The sequence below is a fragment of the Lissotriton helveticus genome, chromosome 11, assembly GCF_964261635.1.
Source record: "Lissotriton helveticus chromosome 11, aLisHel1.1, whole genome shotgun sequence".
Taxonomy (NCBI): domain Eukaryota; kingdom Metazoa; phylum Chordata; class Amphibia; order Caudata; family Salamandridae; genus Lissotriton; species Lissotriton helveticus.
Window position 1 is genome coordinate 1,048,666,767 of NC_136072.1, and position 14,775 is coordinate 1,048,681,541.

Here is a 14,775-nt window from a genome sequence, read left to right on the forward strand (position 1 = left end):
AAGGCGGGATTATTCATTGAAAGTCTAACCCCTGAAGCTCACGAAGGGGAGCTGGGGCTGGTAGTTTAATGGCCAGAGGAAATCATAAAGTATAGTACAAAAATTCAGAAAAGGGGAGGGAGGTGCAATTAAGAAACGCCAATCAATAAGTGTACCGCAACAACAGCAAAATACGGTCTTGCTGCGTCGGGCTGAACAATGAAGGGGACAGTGTTTGAAGATCTACAGTTTATAAATCTCAGAAAGTTCATTAAGGCCTGACACAGCTGTGTCAAACTTTACGATCAAGAGTGCCTCCCTTTTGGTCAATTTTAGGTCCAAGTCACCCCCACGTGAGTCCTTTTCAACTTTGGAAATGACGGTCCATTTGAGATCGCTGATTTGATGTTTCAGTCTTGTCCAATGATTGACTAGTGGCGCCGTTTCCACTTTGTTCTTAATTCGAGATTTGTGCTGTGAAATTCGTTGGCGAATTTCCTGGTTGGTTTTACCAATATACAGAAGTCCGCATGGGCATAAAATTCCATATATAAAGTATTTGGACTTAGTTACTGAATAAATCATGTTTCCATGAAATACCTTTGTGTTGAAACAGTGAACCTTCTATGGTTAGATCACAGCACAGGCATGTGCCACATTTGTGGTGGCCTATGACATGAGTTAGACCCATCAGTTGTCTCAAGGTTGGCTGGGTTTCTTTAGGGACCGCCGCTCTTACCACATGATTGGCAATACTGCTCTCTTTTTTGAAAGCAAACATTGGGGGGGCCCGAAGGCTCTCATCCAAGTTTTTTTTATCAAATGCCAATTTTGTTCAACGATTTTTTTTAGTTTGGCATGGGGACAGAAGGTTGTAACAAAAACTTGACGTTTTAGTTGTGGTCTACTTCTCCGTTCAAGCAGATTTTCCCTTGGAGTCCATCTCGCTCTTTTCATGGAATTACGGACTAATTTCCTTGGATACCCACGTTCGCATAATTTGTTTACCAGATTTCCAGCGTGCAGATTGTAATCCTCATTGTAGGAGCAATTCCGACGGATCCTTAAAAATTGGCCATAAGGCAAATTTTCTTTCAAGCTCCTCGGGTGATTGCTCGAATAGTAAGGCCTTAATGCGGTCTGTCGGTTTGGTGAAAAGTGAAGTGGCTAATTTGCCTTCAGCTGGGTACACCTCAACATCTAGAAAAGATAATTTTTTTATCCGAGTAAGAAATACTGAACTGGATATCAATTGTTCTGGTATTCAACCAGTTATGAAACAGCATGAGTTGTTCTTCACCACCCGTCCAAATAAAAAAAACGTCATTATAGAAACGTAGCCACGTTCCAATGTATTCTGAAAATGGATTGTTGTTATGGACGTAAGTGTCTTCATACAGAGACATGAATAAAACAGCTAGCTCTGGGGCGAAAGGACACCCCATAGCAACTCGTTTAGTTTGAAAGAAGAATTCTTTGCCAAAACAGAAGTAGTTCTTTTTAAGGGCAAAGGGTGCCAAGTCCACCAAGAATTGTGTAGGGACCCTAACTGGTCTAGTTCTTAAGTCCAGGAAGTGGGAGAGCACTGCCACCGCCTCATCTTGGGGAATTTGGGTGTAAAGGGATGTCACATCCATTGTGACCAATAAATCCTTCCCTTTATTGAAATTCACCCTTTCTAGTTTATTAATGAAATCTGTGGTGTCCTGTAAATAAGAAACCACAAGAGTCATGAATTCTTTCAAGAAAAAATCTACATATTTAGCGATCGGTTCTAATAATGAATCGCACCCAGCCACAATAGGTCTTCCGGGTCGGTTGGTTTGATTCTTGTGAATCTTTGGTAAGATGTAGAACATAGGTGTCTTGGGGTGTTTATTTTGTAAAAATTCAAACTCTTTAGGGCCGAGGAAACCTTGGTCAAACCCTTCTTTCAAGATGGAGAATAGTTGGTTTTGTAAATCAGCAGTGGGATCTTTTGTGATTTTGCGATAGCATACCGGGTCATTTAACTGCCTCATAACTTCGGTGGTGTCCCAAACAACAATTGACCCGCCCTTGTCCGCCTGTTTAATAGTTATGGTAGAATCATTTCGTAAGGTGGTCAAAGCTTTGGTTTGTTCTTTAGAGATGTTAAATTTAACAAACTTTTTTTGTTTTTCCATATCAGAAATGGCAGATAGAACAGTCTTTTCAAATAACAAGATTTCTTTTGGTATTTTGTTACCTGGAGGGCAAAAAGTAGATTTCTTACGAAGTCCTGTTACTTCAGCTGGCATTTTAGCTGGGCTGTCAGCGAAAAACATAGTCAGTCTGAGCTTGCGACAGAATTCAATGAATTCTGTTTTTATTTTCACGAAGTCCGGTTTTTTTTATGGTACAAAAGATAGTCCTTTCACAAGGACACTTTCCTCAGTATCCGTCAGGCTTCTCTTGGATAAATTAAAAATAGGGGATCCCGCTAGTTTTTGTAATGTTGGTGGCACGTTGTCATCTCCCATGGCTGTGTGTATCTCGGCCTTCCTCTTGCACTGGGTTGGCCTCTCCCTAAAAAAGGCTTCTGAGTTAGGCCCTGAGGTTGTTGTTGCTGGTTCCATGTGCGATTCCTATTGGGTCTACTATTGCTGTTATCCCTTTCACCTCCAGAGGAAGAGGATGTATCAGAAAAGGTGATAAATTGATTACGAAATCTCCAGCGATTGTCTGAGAGATAACGTTGTGAATCTGATTTTGTGTAGAAGTCCACTTGGAGAAAGGGGTACACGTTTTCTAATGAAAAATTATTTTTATCCTTTTCAAACTGGGTAGTTTTCTGCGTGATCGTATAATCCTTAAATTCTTGGATTTCTTTATCCACCTTATCCAATAAGGCTTTAGAGTCTGTTATAGTTTGATTACTGCTTATGAACTCCTGCATGACGGCAGCATGGCTGCTTGCTTCAGCCGCTGAACTCCTGCATGACGGCAGCGTGGCTACTTGCTTCAGCGGCTGTATGTCCACATGATGGCAGTGTGGCTGCTTTCTTTAGCGGCTGTACATCTGCATGACGGCAGCGTGGCTGCTTGATTCAGTGACTGGAGACCTGCATGACGGCAGCGTGGCTGCTTGCTTCAGCGGCTGTGGCTGTACGCCTGCATGACTGCAGCGTGGCTGCATGCTTTAGTGGCTGCGGCTGTACGTCTGCATGGCGGCAGCGTGGCTGCTTGCTTCAGCGGCTGGACGCCTGCATGACTGCAGTGTGGCTGCTTGCTTCAGCGGCTGTGGCTGTACATCTGCATGACTGCAGCGCGGCTGCTTGCTTCAACAGCTGTACGTCTGCATGGCTGCATGCTTCAGCGGCTGTGGCTGTACGTCTGCATGGCGGCAGCGTGGCTGCTTGCTTTAGCGGCTGTACGTCTGCATGGCGGCAGCGTGGCTAGGTGCTTCAGCGGCTGGGGCTGTACGTCTGCATTACTGCAGCGTGGCTGCTTACTTAAGCGGCTGTACTTCTGCATGACGGCAGCGTAGCTGGGTGCTTCAATATGATTTATGTTGTAAAAAAAAAAGTTGTTTTCCTGCATCTTACTGGAAAGGCAAGAAATCCTACTTCAATTTATCTTTCATTTGGGGATTTGCGCACACTTTAAGTCGCTTCATTCTGCATTTGGTCAACTCCCTTCGTGACTGAGCTCACTATGAGAGTCCCTTACCACTATTGTGGTTTTCAAGACACGTTTCCTGGAAAAAGTACATGTCCAAGATGTTGCATTTGTTATTTTCTCCTATTCTAAAAGCTCGAAAGAACAAATCACTCGAGCTTAGTTTCACCGCTTGTTTTTTTTTTAACCATGAAATCACATGGTTATCTATAAACTTTATGGAGAATTTAAGCCGCTGCTACAGCATGCTTGGGCCTATGTGCCTTGCAAGTGCCAGATGAGTATTCTATCTGTCTCTGACTTCTTAAATAGATTTGACATAGACAGGTTGTTGATTGTTGCTGAATTTTCATCTGAGAAGCATGTATTTTCCTAAGGTAGCCTAGCTGGTGCTAGTGATTTTAATGTTTCCTTTTATTTGAATCTCGTTTGTACCTGGGCAACTCTATATATCCAATTTGAACTGGGGTAACACAGTTACATGAAACACATTTGTCCATTAGGATTCATTCATAGGTACATATGGACTGATTTTACACAACTTATCAATGCCGTACTAATTTGTGGGTCCCCTCAGGGCAAGGTGGTCTGACTCGAGTGTTCTCTTGCACTGGGGCGTTAGTAGGTATCCTTCTCCTTGGTACGGGTAAGTGACCCAACAAATATACTTGCAAGCAATTTGCCATCAGTTGCTCAGGTATGCACAATGTGTTGAGCGTCTGTCTTAAACCTTAGAAGCTGAATAGATGTGCCCAAAAAGGTGCGGAATCATGAGGGAACTAGGCCAGTGCCCCATCCACAGTACCCCGAGGAATTTGGGGTCTATCGCAACACCCCAAATCAGTATGTATAGGTCGTAGCCTTCTGGAAAAGCTACTATCCAATCGCTCTCAGCAAAACTCGAGCAAAGTTGTTTTTACAGCTGCATTCAGACTTTGAGGTTGCGCGAGGGTTACAGTGTGTCTCCTCTCTCCAGCCTGCAGTGCGGCCACAACTTTTTGTCCTGATGAGACTTGCATATCGAGACCTTGGTCGAAAAGCAGACACACATTTCTGGTTATATTTGAATTTGATTCAGTTTGAGACCACGGATAATACACTTTGCTTGTCTCTTCATTGTATTGAGGAAACACCAGATGATTGTTATATGCATTGATGATATCGTATAGAAATATCCACACCACAATGAGGACTGTGACGTCTCCACTCTATTCATTTAGTTATTTTGGAATACACTGAATATGCACCATAAAGCTAGGTCTCATTCTTTTCTATAATTCTTACATTTAATGTGGAAACGCTCTTCCTTGTGACCAGATTACCGTGTCCTACTCCTCGCTGCCAAAAGGAAAAGAAAGGATTCATCTATCCCCTACATCGACGGGCTGTAGAGACCCCCCACCGCCTACCTCCCGCCGTCCTGCTGTGTCTTGCAATCTGACACCGGGACCGCCGAGTGGAGTGAGGCGAGGGGCTGCCTATAACTCCCGGCAGCCCTCGAGGTCTCCAGCCACACCCCCTCCAGGACGCGCCAGGTGGCGCTTAAAGGGCGTCATAGCTGAACGGAGCTTTGAAACGCTCTTCCTTGTGACCAGATTACCGTGTCCTACTCCTCGCTGCCAAAAGGAAAAGAAAGGATTCATCTATCCCCTACATCGACGGGCTGTAGAGACCCCCCACCGCCTACCTCCCGCCGTCCTGCTGTGTCTTGCAATCTGACACCGGGACCGCCGAGTGGAGTGAGGCGAGGGGCTGCCTACAACTCCCGGCAGCCCTCGAGGTCTCCAGCCACACCCCCTCCAGGACGCGCCAGGTGTCGCTTAAAGGGCGTCATAGTTACCTCTCGCGGGACGCGAGCGGGACGCTGGGCGAAGCCTGGGCCAAGGGTGGGCCCGTCCAAGCCCGTCACAGACCGGAGGAGACTGGGCTGGGCCCACCCCCCTAACATCTACTACCAGGTATCATACATCTACAATTTTAACTGTATGTATTTCAAGGAGGGTTGGCTGAATACTTATCTCACCTCCCAAGAGTTGCATGTGATTATCCTCTATTCATCTACAGCCTAACTCACACACAATGTCAACAAGAGGACTAAGGAGTAAAACACTGAAAAATATGACGTCCTCTACTGGTCCTATAGAGCAATTTCTCACCAAGGTGAATCAAACAATAGATCACACTGTTATGATGATTGATAAACGTGTTTCTTTTGAACTTGAACAAGCAAGACGCTCCTCGATGGGTCCCTTAGCTCAAGCACGAACACCAACAGCACAACCTCATGACACCATTACATTGGATTCACATGCCGATATCCATGTAGTTCCAAATACAGTTGATCTATCGGTATCCTTACAACTCTCGGATACACAGTTGTCTCATGGCTTAGAGCAAACGCCAGACATATTCGCAAGTCCTCAGTTACCCCCAAATGATCACTCTCAAAGTGAAACTAGGGGGATACGGGAAGGTGCTATCCCGAAAAAACCAACGATTACCGAAACTCATAAAGGTTATCAAGAAAAAACCAGAGGAAGGACTTCTCAACTTAATGTATTACCAAACCCACGTGACTTAAATAAATCTCTAAGTGCGAATACTATCAGTAACACAGCACCTCCAAACCAAGACAGTAACACCAATGAAATCTTATTCACAAGGGAAGTACATAATGCAAGTAATCCCGCCCAAACTCTCCAAAACAAATTGGTGCCTATGCAAAATAGTGACTTGCATATTGTTAATTCACAATCTTCTTTAATCAAAGATTTAGAGGACATAGTTAAGTATCAGCTACGACCCATACAAAAAAGTCTAGAACTGATAGAAAAACAGGTTGCGATATTAGTCGCCCAATCTAAAAAGACTACAAATCCACGATCTCAAGACCCATTAACATTGCCTCCACCTAAAGCCCCACCCGTAAAGGCGAAATCTGTTATTAACTCAAAACAAACAGCCAAGACTTCTAATACAAACACAAACCAATCAGTAAAAACCCCCAATAACTCAACCCTCTTAACCAAAGCTAAACCATCTCAAGAACTCTCAAAACCAACACCAGGCAATCAAAATCAACCACCAGTAAGTGCTCCATTAGACAAAGCCTCTCCAGTAAATGTCTCTCCCAGACTACCTGTGACCTCCATCTCACAGCCAGAGTGCGCACAAAAGCACTTTAATAAATCAGAGCGACCAAAGAAAAAATGGACTAGACCAGTAAATCTCCCCCCGGAAGCAGCCCCCTTCGTAGTCATTTTAACAGGGGTTCCGGAATTAAGCAATGATATGGATGAACCTACCTGGTCTCTGCTTAACAAAGCCCGGTATTGGTTGAATACCAACAGACCTAACCACCCTAATAACATCACCAGGATCACCACGGCCAGAAGGGTCTCTTGGATAGGTCACCAACCTAAAATGATCCCCGGTGACTGTATAATTGTCAATCTTGAAAACCCACACGCTGTGGATTATATATGCTCATGGGAATCACTGGAAGGTAGTGGCGAAATAAATACGAAACGCCTATCTTTCTTCTACCCTCGACAGAGCCATCAGCCCGAGGATCCTAACTGGCCATCAAATTGGTCCTGGAACCAGCCTGAGCAGAGAAACAGGAACCAGGGCGAATGGGGTTTTGGAAATAACTTTAGGAGAAGACCACAAGCGGATTGGGGGTTTGATCAAAGAGATCGGAATGAGTGGAACACCTTTGGCCGCAGGGGACAGTACCAACCACCACAGAGGGAACCATGGGCCGGATTACCAACCTTTAATACCTATAGTTGTTTAGAGTTGGTTGACTGACCATCACCACAGTCTTACGATAAGTCTCCTTCAATGGAAAACAGTTTTGCAATAAATAACCTAGATAATTTTCCTCCAAGCAATCCACCCATCAAGGAACACACACAAATAACAAAGATTAAAAAACCCATAAAATCATCAATAGATCAAATTAAGGCAAACACGACACATGATCCATACTGTCATCCAAAGACCTATACAACCCCTTCATCAATGTTGTCAACACCCAACAAGTCGCAGGAAACTGCCTTAAACGTAACATCTGCTTCGCAAACCATTTATCAAGAAGAAATTATTGCCCAGAATATGTCTGTTAAACCAACCTTAGAAAAAGCTGAGATGAGGGCGCTCTTCTGGAACGTCGCGGGACTGGCGACCAAACACGCAGAAAAAAGTTTCCTTGAACTAATTGAATCAATCGAAGTTCTGTGCCTCCAGGAGACGTGGCTAAATAACCCAATCCACCTTCTGGGTTATAAAACATTCTTCTCCCAAGCCATAAGATCAAATTCTGGGAGAAGTAAAGGTGGTCTAACAGTGTATATCTCGAACCTATGGCCATGTCATGAAATAACTCCCATGATACTACACCAAAATTACCAGATCATCAACCTTCAAGGCAAGCATCGCGAAGTTTTTACTATCATAAACTTCTACAACAATATGAATAACACAGAATGGACCAAAACCTTAAACGAACTCCAGCACCACATAAATGTTTTTAAAACAAAGTATGTCAAGGTCTCCCATACAATAATCTGGGGTGGAGATTTTAACCTCCACATATGTAACGAGACAAACACTTTCATCTGCGGAATATCAGACGACGAAGAAAACTGCCATACGCACTTCTCTCACACCATCGAGGGAAACGATATGCTGACCGTAATGACCGAACTAGACCTAGGATTTGCCAACATGTTAAAAACCCCTATTATCGAGTTTACCCCCACGTTTCATGGAAGAGGCCTCGAAACTCTAATCGATTATATTCTGATATCCACCAATAAAGCCACACGTATCAAGAACTTTGAGGTACTTAAGAACGTACTTAGTGATCACTTTCCACTAAAATTGACTTACCAGGAACTGAGCCATCGAAAGAAAACAGATAAGGCTAACACCGGATTGCTTAATCAGGATGTACTTACATTAAATAGACTTAACGGATATACCCTTAAATGGTGCAAAATTGATCAAGACGTGATCAACACAAGAATAATTGCCACCTGCAAAGACCAAATAGATAAATGCTTAGATCCCTTTTCATCTCCCACTGAGGTTATGACTAACTACGAAGAGATCGTGACAAACATAAGAAATGAATTAACTAAACCTCACAAACCAAACAAGGTTGCAAGAACAGGATGGTTTGACACAGAATGTACTAAAGCTTATTCTGAACTAAAGAAGGCCCTAACTAAAAAAGAAAGAAATAGACAAGAAGTATCAAGGCTACGAAAAATCTACAAATTAGCTATTAAGAAAAGGAAAAAGGACCTGAAAGTCAACCTTTGGGCACAATTACTAAAAAGCAGCCTGCTAAAAGATAGTTCAGCCTTTTGGGAGATAGTAAAAAATCCTTTCCTAAAAGACACAAATGAAGAACCCTCCATGGATGTAGCCATTAAAGCACAGGACTGGGTCCAACATTTTTCAGGAGTATTTGGTGAGGACCTCCGTGTAGACCCTAGTGTCCAGGAATCCTTTCACCCCTTACCTCCGGTGAAGTATCCAATTGACATCCACTTCACACTGAATGAAACAAGGAAAGCCATTGAAGTGGCTAAGTCGGGTAAAGCACCGGGACCTGACTCGGTCCCAATGGACCTTTACAAACTTTTACCGGATCTTTGGGGTCCGCTTCTAAACATAGTACTAAATGCAGCAAAGAGCACTAATCTCCCTGACTCTTGGTCCACTTCATTACTCATTCCCATATTCAAGAAGGGAAACAGGGACAGTCCATCCTGTTACCGCCCTATTTCCCTTTTGGACTCCACCGGAAAGATGGCAGGTCGCATTCTTTTGGACCGCCTCCAGGAATGGTCCAAAGAACAAGGCGTATTATCAGACCTGCAATATGGATTCAGGGCTGGACTGAGTACCGTAGATCAAGTCTTAAATCTATCACTATTGGTTGGAAAATACGTGAACGCAAAAAGATCTTCCCTGCACATGGTTTACGTCGACCTCACGGCAGCATTCGACTGTGTGCAACACTCAAAACTGTGGTCAATAATGCTGCAAATGGGGATTGAACCACCAATAGTAGACTTTCTCCGTGAACTATACACAGGAGCGTCAGGCAAGGTCAGATTCGGGTTAGATGGCCAATTGACAGACAGCTTTCCGATCCAGAAGGGGGTCAGACAAGGTTGTGTACTGGCCCCCTTCTTATTCACGCTCTACACCAACGGGCTCGAGAGGGCAATGTTAAAGGATGTGAAAGATCTCCCCGAAGCAGGTCGTCGGCAGATTCCTGCGTTATTATACGCCGATGACGCGGTAATTCTTGCCCAGACTCCTATCCAACTTCAGCGGGCCCTAGATAATTACTGCTCCTTCATGACTAGTTTAAACTTGAAAATGAACATCAAAAAAACTTACGTGATGCATGTGGGTACTAAGGGGAAAAAAGTAAAGACTATCTTTGTGGACAATCTACCCCTTGAAAGGACTAAAATTTACCCCTACTTAGGCATCACCATGGACGACGATCTCAACTGGAAAGAAGCAGTAAACTCACGGAAACTGTCTCTAATAAGAACAACGGGCGCACTAAAAGCCTTTTCCCTTCGCCTGGGAAAAAGACCTCCCACTGAAATGATTAAGATTTATAATGCTAAATGCATAAGCGCCGCTACTTATGGAGCGGGGGTCTGGGGAACAACCAATGTCGAGCAATTGCAAACACTCGAAAACTCATTCCTAAGATTTTTGTTGGCCGTCCCGAGAAGTACAACAACTTACGGATGTCATCTTGAACTCTGGATCGAATTTATCTCTGACATTATAAAAATCCAGCCCATCATGTTATGGCGTAGGATATGGGCGACGGATGAGTGTCATCTTACAAGACCAATAATCCAGGATTTCTGAAACTAGATAAAGCAAGAAAGATAAAATGGCTGGCCTACGTAGAATCCTTTTTCACAGACATTGGTCTTTCAGGGTTTTTTGATGACCCATCGTCGGTCACAGATATATCAAAAAAGGAACTTAAATCAATTTGTATGTCACATTTATCCCAAATCCGGCTGATGACAGAAATAGGGAAGCCTTCAGTCCAGCATTGCTCAATGATCCAGCAGGTCCCTACCATCCAACCTTATTTGCAATATGATTTGACACAATTTGAAAAATTTCTTCTCACCCGTTTTAGGTTTAATTGATTTCATTATTTGGTTTTGTTTCCCAAACAAAATGATTGGACTCATAAAATCTCACTGTGTCCCTGTGACCTAACATCATCACAGTCCACTATCCATGTTTTATTCTTTTGTAAATTTTACATTCCACTTCGCAGACGATGGATAATACCAGTACTAAAAGTACTAAAAATCCGCAGATGTCGCCCTGCCTTTCTGGCATTACAATTCCTGGAAAACAATATGATGACTAAATAGATTGCCCAATATCTTAAACTTTGTATTAAGCATCGATTGAATTTATGAACTTGTCAGATGTCCAACATTAAGTTTTATGAATTATCAGAGTTAAATTGAATGTATTTTTAAATATTTATTATGTTTTTATGTACTTTTATGGCTTTCAAAATACGAAAACCGAATAAAGTTGGTTTGATTTGATTTGATGTGGTTGATAGTAATTGAAAGTAGTACAATATTGATACTTTTGGTAGATCCATTCGATATGTACCTATGAAAGAATCCTACTGGACGAATGTCCATTTGTTTGAGCACAGGCTGAGGTCAGCATCTGTACCCAGTGCCTCAAAAAGTCAAGGATGGTCATATATGTGAGTTGAAAAAGGAGGATTTGAGTGTCCAATCGTTAGGAATGATGAACATGCCTTTACTTTATCTAACACTGACAGTGCATGGTCTCTTCCTAATTTTGTTTCTTGGCAGGATGCTTTTTCAGTTTTCAAATCAGTCTCTAAATTTCTTTGAACATTTGATATGTTTACATCATGTGAATATCATTTATATGCTGCATTCTGTGTCATATGCTAATCTTATGATTCTTCTTGCAGATTTGCCTACAAAGATGAATATGAAAAGTTTAAGCTGTATCTGACTATTATCCTGTTACTTGGTGCGGTTGCATGCATGTTCTTTCTACACTATAGGTAAGAACTTGACCTAGTATGATGACCATAAGGATCTCTCTACTGCACTTTAGAAAATGTTTGTCAACTTTGGAGCTGGCAGGGTCCTGGTGTCACATGTGCCTGGTTAATTAAAGTTCTGGCATCTCCAGCATTGTAACTATGACCTAGTACTTGCATTAAAAGTGCATTTTTAAAAATTGTGGTGAAACGCCTTAACTTACTCAAGCATATGCCATTGGAACTGTACTTGGAATCCCACATGTTCCTATGTTATGTCTGAAGATGGACTAGTATTGTTTAATAAATCATTTTCCAGACTATAATAGTTCAGCGAGGAAGTCTTTTTGTGGTTAATAAGTTATAGAACTGTTTTTGTAGAATAAAGTGTAGGGTGAGGTCGTCCGTCAGGTGTACCAGCCCCTAGTGGCTAATTAAGGCCTATAGGTATATTAGTTCGCAAAGGGTTTTGGATATAGACTGTACATTGTCTCGTATATATATTATGGGACTTGACTGTACAGCTTTGACATTCTGGCTACAGAAGTGTGTGTAAGAAGTGTTATCCGACCACTAACTCTGACCACTTTATTTTCCGTGGCAGAGTTCATTTCTAAATTAACAAATTATGATGACCTTTTATCTTCTCTTTATTCCAGGCTCACGGGGGAGCTGCTTGGGATTTTGCATTGTCCCCTAGCCTTCATTCACTTTGATAGTATTGTGGGTTTTTAGCAGTAGGCCTACTCTTTTGCCACAGTCAATTATTGATGGCAAACAGATGCTTGGAAATGAAGGCAAGCAAGCCACTTTTGTCAACTGGCAATGGTCACTTGATTTATTTTTCTTCTAAGGGTTCCTGTGCCACCACTTTGAAGTACATGATGTGATATCATTCTGAATGGACAGTGCTTAATGTCTATATATAGACCATGCTAATGAAATTCTTTGTGATACTGATTGGGTTAAGACGGGTAATGGAATGTCAAGACCCGAATGAAGGCTCAAAACAGCATTGAGCTGAAAGGTGGGTTTTGGAAGAAGGTCCCCAGTATCTGGAAAGCTACCTACCCTATAAGCTGATGCAGTAACCATCAGGAATTTTTATTTGCGGTTAAGAAGGTCAAGATGTCTGAATAAGGAACTTGAGGACTACAGGCCTACTATTGTAAACTTCTTCAGAAGTTGAGAGACTAACAGGACCTCTGGAGAATCTTCTAACTATGTCCAGTCTGGAAATCTGAAATAACTTATCCCTTAACTCCTACTGTCAAAACTGCTACTAACAGAAATCAGCCCCATAAAAAATCCAAAAAAAGATGCGGTGCTAGAGTACCTTTTTTTTCAGTTCAGTACCCTATACAAGCGTGCCATGAAGTCCAACTTCCTCCACTTTCTTTGCACGGCGTTAGCTGATTCTCTTAGGTTCCTTTTTCTTGCATACGTTTTCTGTGACAATTCTACTGTTGTACTGATCAGGTCTTACAAAGCTGCTGGCAACATGGGGGTGGGATAGACAGAAATATATAAAAGGTTTGTGCTGAATATTTGATGAATTATGGAAAGACCCCTATGGGTGCAAGCAAATAAAGAATTCTATGCCCACCAACGTCGATTTCCCCATCGAAGAAATCTAAACAAATCGGCTCTATCAAAAGTTATTTTTAATAATGTCTTTAGAGACACTACAAAATAAATGGATACATTGCAAAGTACAAAAAAAATCATATTCAAGCCAGTGCCATTCTTCAGCTTGAGCAAGAGTCCTAACTCCATAAATCTTTGCGCCATAGAGCATAAATATCCTGTAAATGTGCAAAAAAAATCCTTAAACTATGCTCCTGTTTAGCCCAACTAATCCCAAAATGTGAATCTTTTTCAAAGTATCATCGATTGATTAAACAGTGAACATTCTAAAAGACAATACCAACACACTTTTCAGGGGAATCCTCGTCATTTGCAGTTCACCTTCTTCAGCATAATCTTTGTGATCATATTGCGAAACAATTACTATATTGCATAGTTATGTGTGTGGTATTAAAAGGCAGAAGATGCTGCAATGTCATGAACATGACGTGGTCTATCGTTCCCCTTCAGCTAATTTGTCAAAACCAACTCCTCTGCGCATCTAGGTTTGCACAGATACATTCTGCATATGTGCATGTGTCTAAAACATGTCTCAGTAACTTATGAAACAGCTCACTTAGTCATAATACATGAGCTAACTCTGGGATCATCAAATAGCATATTCCAACACTGAAGATAGCATATGGGTTCCTGTCAAACATAACCCAGGCGATTGTGACTTTGCAGTAAAAAACAAAATAGGACTCTGAGCCTGGAGTTGGGATACATGAGTGATGTCAGTGTAATTGTTTCATCTCTGCCAATTGAGAGCCGAGCTGATTACATCCTAGCTCCTCGTGGGAATCCCTTCCTTTACTTGTAACCTGTTGCTTAAGAAAGTACCTAACCCTTTACTATCCTGCCTTCAGGGTCTACTTACCAATGTGCATCTTTGAAATGAAAGTAAGTTGCAAGGAAAGGGTTTTTCCTGTATATTGCAAGGGGCACGTGGCATTGCCTGTTTCCTGGTGAGAACTCTTCATAAGTAAGCATTGTACGGTGCAGCTGGATCTGTTTGAAATACATTCTTTTACTCCAGTGAGTCCTGGTATTTCAGCAATGGTTTTTGCTGCTTTCTGCCTCAAGAGTCCACGGTTCTGCCCCAATAGTTCAGGAATGCTGTGGACTACACTTGTGAGTCTTGGCTTTATGATTATCTAGGTCTCAATTCTCCTTGATTAGCCATGTGTAAACAGGGTGTATTCCATTTTAGTTGTGGTCTGGGAAGTTGAGCTCTTCTCCCTCATGGACCTGGTTCCAAAGATGAGTGTGATTAAAACTTGAGATATTCTTTTATATTTCTATGAGGATTTTGTTTTATTCTAGGAAGGCATATGTTATTTGGATTGGAAAAAAAGTGGGACTCAGTCTAATTCCAAAAACCTTAAGTGATTTTTAATCTTTTTCTGTTATCATTCTACAGT

General features: G+C 42.1%; 1 protein-coding gene across 2 annotated transcripts in view; it reads left to right on the plus strand.

The window, feature by feature from the left end:
* The window catches only part of TMEM120B (transmembrane protein 120B), a 155,572-nt gene that overhangs the window by 57,139 nt on the left and 83,658 nt on the right, over positions 1 to 14,775 (plus strand). For both annotated transcript variants that reach the window (XM_078667534.1, XM_078667533.1), the window contains exon 5: positions 11,651 to 11,746. In XM_078667534.1, coding sequence (XP_078523660.1) covers positions 11,651 to 11,746 — 96 coding nt within the window. The remainder of the gene's footprint in view (positions 1 to 11,650; positions 11,747 to 14,775) is intronic.